This window comes from Protobothrops mucrosquamatus, unplaced genomic scaffold (genome assembly GCF_001527695.2).
Source record: "Protobothrops mucrosquamatus isolate PMUCROS unplaced genomic scaffold, P.Mucros_1.0 scaffold3390, whole genome shotgun sequence".
NCBI classification, from domain to species: domain Eukaryota; kingdom Metazoa; phylum Chordata; class Lepidosauria; order Squamata; family Viperidae; genus Protobothrops; species Protobothrops mucrosquamatus.
This window is the reverse complement of record NW_015389372.1, coordinates 102,776-108,058: the sequence shown is the minus strand read 5'-3', so window position 1 is coordinate 108,058 and position 5,283 is coordinate 102,776. Positions and strand designations below refer to the sequence as shown.

At 49.5% G+C, this 5,283-nt stretch overlaps 1 protein-coding gene across 1 annotated transcript; it reads right to left on the bottom strand.

Moving 5' to 3' along the window:
* Nucleotides 1-1,377: 1,377 nt before the first annotated feature.
* LOC107297576 (uncharacterized protein K02A2.6-like) lies at nucleotides 1,378-4,657 on the bottom strand. The gene is given in 4 exon segments (XM_015826937.1): nucleotides 1,378-2,126; nucleotides 2,285-2,326; nucleotides 2,329-2,765; nucleotides 2,859-4,657. Coding segments are annotated over 4 exon segments (3,027 nt in total).
* Between the last annotated feature and the right edge of the window lie 626 nt (nucleotides 4,658-5,283).

Genomic DNA, 5,283 nt, shown 5'->3' with positions numbered 1-5,283 from the left:
GCCAGACTACATTTCTGTTAAATCCTTGGATTCAAATAATAGTTCAACAGGCATAATGTGAACCAAGAGCTTTTTTAATGGCATTAGCAGATTCATGCAGTAAAACGGAGACTCACAGGCCTCCAGCTTCTTCCTCTGCTTACAACCAGCAACGAACGAACAAGGACGGTCCGGGTAAACTTGTTACAGAGCGCGCGCGCTTCCTTGCGCATGCGCACAAGCTGTCACCAGTTTGTCTGGCCCCGGGCAGCTTCTGCAGCCCGTTGCCATGGCGACCGCCCGGGCTTGCTTGCTGCAAGTCCCGGGACACAACACCCCTTCACCCCCGGATTAAACTTATTTGGGCCCATGCGCTCACATGTATTAAGCCCGCGACCTCTGATTGGGCGTGAGGCCTAAAAAGACCTATAACTGCGCTAGGGTGGCTCAGGTGATACAAACGGTACCGTGCTATCACCCAGCTACCCGGTGTACTAACAGGTTGACAACAACCTTACAAAATCCTCCAAATATCTTGGGGACCTTTTTTCTTTTTGTGATCTCCTCAGCTCCGGGGAACATTCTCGATTGCCATGAGCCTCATGTGCGACGGGAACAACCCCTCTTCTACACCCTGGTGGTCCCGGTGACTTAACTACAGGGGCCTGGCCTGCTAGCTTGTCCATCGGGCTACTCAACCCAGGACTTCCTTTTCTGCCACAAGGTGGCTCACCCTCTTTGACCGTTCTACCCGGTCTGTCAGGGTCCCGTTCCCCACTCCTGAGTGCTGTGGAATTTTCCAGGTCCACAATGGACCGATCTTGGAAGTCTAATGTTCCGCTGCCACCTACCAAGGCCGAACTGTATCCTGTGTCCTCGATGCCCCAAGGACCAACCACCCCATGTTGTGCGTTGGCTGAAAAAGGGTCATGAACATCCCTTCCAGCTTCTGTTCCAACTGCAGACTTCCACCTGGACCTACTGACCAAACCTCCTTGGGCACTATCTGGAATGTGTGTTGCAGGTTGTTCTGGGTTATTCTCCCATGAAATTCCGTTGGGCACACTTGCGGAACCTTGGGACAAACCTTCCCCTGTTCCCTCCAGGTCCCCTCCCCCCCACAGAAGACCCAGGCGAAGGGGGAGAAGAGTCCGGTCTTTGGCGAAGCTGATCGATGTGTCGTCTCAGGACGCGGCCGCCCTCTACGGAGACCTCATATGACAGCGGTCCAGTCACCTTGCATACAACAGCAGGAACCCAAGGGTGGCCAGGGCCATAGTTCCGGGACCACACCGGCATGCCCACGGTCAAACACCGCGGGGCCCTAGTTGGAGACTCCAAAGGAACCAACCGATCAGGATGCAACCTGTCCAATTTAGTGGTCAGTCGACAACCCCATCATAGTTCAGCCGGACTTTTCCCAGTCGCTACAGAAGGCGTCGTGCGATGAGCAAGAAGGAAATCAGCCAACCGATGATGCCAATCCCCATAAGTCAGCTTCTTCAGGGCGTCCTTGGTGACGCACACCATCCGTTCGGCCATACCGTTGGTGGAAGGGTGGAAAGGTGCCGATGTCGCATGCCGGATCATATTTGCTTGAAGGAAAGCCTGGAACTCAGCCGACGTGAACTGCGGGCCGTTGTCTGAAACTAAGACATCTGGCAAGCCGTGAGCTGCAAAAATGCCCCTCAACACCTGGATGGTTCTGCCAGTAGTGGTGGATGATACAGGTATGACCTCCAGCCATTTAGAATGGCTGTCCACAAGGACCAAGAAGAATTGCCCCTGAAATGGTCCCGCATAGTCTACGTATACACGGGACCACGGCATAAGCGTTTCTTCCCACTTGTGCACAGGAGCCTGGGGCATCTCTGGCCTTGAGCGCTGGCACAAGTGACACCCATGTACATGTGCCTCTATGTCCCTATCTAACCTTGGCCACCATAAGTGACTACGGGCAAGAGCCTTCATCCGGACAATGCCAGGATGACCTTCATGAAGGGAGATCAGGACCCTAGACCTTAACGAGGTAGGAATGACTACGCAGCTGCCCCACAATAGGCAACTCTTAAAGGTGGATAGCTCGTGCCTCTTGTACCAATAACTTTGAAACTCAGTATCAGGGCACCTATCAGGCCACCCAGATAGTACCCAAGACAGTACGCGTGTAAGCGTGGAGTCAGAGGCAGTTTCAGCAGCTACATCCTGGGCATTCAAGGGAGATTCCGGCAACTCCTGAATAGAAAGGATGTTATGGCAGGAGCGGGGTCAGCCTCCACATCTGGCAGGGGTAGCCTACTTAGGCCATCCGCATGGCCCATCTCTTTTCCAGGTTGTGAACTAAGGAAAAATCATAGGCAGACAAAAAAATAGACCACCGCAACATGCGCGGAGAAATGATTTGAGGTGTCTGCCTATTTGTAGTAAACAGCCCTAGCAAAGGCTTATGGTCAGTATAGACCGTGAAATGCCTACCATATACGAAATCATAGAATTTCTTAATACCCGCAATGATAGCCAAAGCCTCCCTATCAATTTGAGCGTAGTTACGCTCAGCAGAAGAAAGAGTTCTGGAGTAATAAGCAACTGGAACCTGAGTTACATCAGCCTTCAAGTGACTCAAAACAGCACCCACCCCATAAGGGGAAGCATCACAAGTGATGCAAACAGGAAGTCTCTCATCAAAATGAGCAAGCACGTTATTGGACGTGAGCAAGGCCTTGACCCCAGCAAAACTCTGATCGTGAGCCTTGGTCCACTGCCAGACTGCCTGTTTGTCCAATAGTCTATGTAAAGGCTCAGCCACAGCAGCCTTGTGAGGAAGGAAGGCATTATAAAAATTCAAAAGGACTAAAAAGGCTTGCAATTCGCCTTTTGACTTGGGATGGGGAGCCTCCTGGATGGCCTTCAGCTTTGATTCAGCAGGGTGAATGCCTTGCGCATCTATTCTGAATCCCAAAAAGTCAATGGACGTGACTCCTATCTTGCATTTGTTCCTTTTAAGCTTTAACCCTGCCTTCCTAAACCTCAGCAGAACAGCCCTCAATCTTTCTGCCAGATTATGCACAGAATCCCCAGCAATGAGAACATCATCGAAATAAGGGCAAACCCCAGGAATGCCCCTTAATGTGTTTTCCATCACACTCTGAAAAATACCGGGTGCTACATTTACTCCAAACTGGAGCCTCTTCACTTTGAAAGCACCCCTGTGTGTCACAATGGTCTGTGCCTCAGCAGCTGCTTCATCAACAGGTAACTGTTGGTACGCTTGAGCCAAATCTAGCTTTGTGAAAAACTTTCCTCCCTTAAGAGAAGCCAGAATATGCCCCACTACAGGGACAGGATAAGCGTGCTGCTGTAGTGCCTTATTGATGGTGCATTTGTAATCAGCACAAATACGTATATCCCCATTAGCCTTAAGAGGCGTAACAATGGGGGTTTCCCATGGTCTCGAGTCTACAGGTTCTAAAATGCCTTGTTGGATTAGCTTATCCAATTCAGCATCAATTTTGCCTTTCAGAGTGAAGGGCACTCTCCTGGCCTTAACTCGAATGGGTGTGATGGGTGTGATGTTGGGGTCAAGTTTCAAAGAAACAGGAGGTCCTTGGTAAGATCCAAGCTGTGAAATAAACACATCTGCAAACTCCTCACATACTCCTGTAAGGCTTAATGTTTGCAGGCTATGTAAGCCAGTGACTTGAATTCCCAAGGCCTCGAACCAATCAAGTCCTATCAGACTCGTTCTTTCACCCCCAACAACCAGAACATCCAAAGGACCCACAAAACTCTTATACTGTACAGAAAGGGTGGCCTCCCCCTTAACGCATACTCTAGAGTTTTGGAAATCAGTTAGTACGATATTGGAAGGCCTTAGCCTCACCTGAACTCCACTGCTAGTGCAGATTTTCCTGAAAGTATGCAATGAAATAATGGACAGGGCGGATCCCGTATCCAGCTCCATAACTAATGGCACTCCCTGCAGCTTCACCTTAAGAGACAACTTCTTTTTAAGTGGTCTATGTGTGCCTGTTCTATAAACACTTCTGCGCGATGCGCAGAAGCCTACTCTATTCTGACTAGGGACCTTAGTGTTTTTCTGGTGCAATTCTTCTTGATACTTTACCTTTCCACGTCTTAGGCAAACGGCNCAGACAGCTGTGCGGAACCTGCAGTCAGCCCTCTTGTGGTGACCACCACACCCGAAACATTTGAGTTCCTTTGGCTTCCTTGTCTTTTTTTCTTCTTTAGAAGGAACAAGGCGATCCACTTCCTCATCTCCTTCTGATTCATCCTGAGAGGCTTCCTGTGCTTCTTCCAAATGCACAGAGGCTTCATCTTCTGCATCCGGCTTGTTAGGCCGCATGTGCTTGACTGCACCCCCAGCTGCCTCTTCAGCTGTTACTTCTCTTACAGCATCTTGGAAAGACAAATCTTTTCTGGCAAACAATTTTTGTTGCAGGCCTCTGTTTCTCAGTCCACACACAAAACGGTCCCTTAGCCTTTCATCTAAGTCCTTAAATTCACACTGTTTAGCAGCTCTCCTTAAAGCAGCAATAAACTGTTTGGCAGATTCTCCTACTTTCTGATCCCTCTGCTCAAATTTGTGTCTCCATGCAATGATGGACATCTCTGGTTGAAAATGCTCCCTCAATAAATTCTTCAAATCTGTATAAGTCATAGTGGAGCAGGAGCTGCTAAGTTCTCTGCAATTTCAAAAACATCTTGTCCACACACACAAAGTAAAGTTGCAGCCTTTAAACCATCTTCCCTTACTTGGTTGACTCTGAAATAGGTTTCTGCTCTGGCCACATAAGTCTCCCACTTTTCAGGATGGCCCACATCAAACTCAGGCAGCCTTCCTATCTTTGCCATCATGCACTCTTTTCAGGAAGGGGTCTTTTAGCCAGCTTACCTCCAGCGATTCTTACTGGCAGGCCAAGTGCAATTTGACGCCGTCTTCCTCTCCAAGGATTCCCTGAGGTCCTTCTTACTCTGTTAAATTGTTGTAAGAAGATCCCACCTTCATCGCCAGTGTTAAATCCTTGGATTCAAATAATAGTTCAACAGGCATAATGTGAACCAAGAGCTTCTTTAATGGCATTAGCACAGTGGTTCTCAACCTGTGGGTCGGGACCCCATTTGGGGTCGATCGACCATTTCACGGGGGTCGCCAAGCAAGGCTGTCCGCCATTTTTTTTGTCCGCCATTTTTTTTGTCCGCCATTTTTTCCCCTTTTCCGGCGGGTGCCTTACCTCCCTTGGGCTGGGCCAGCTGGTGGTCGGCCTGCTCCATCTCTGCCGCTTG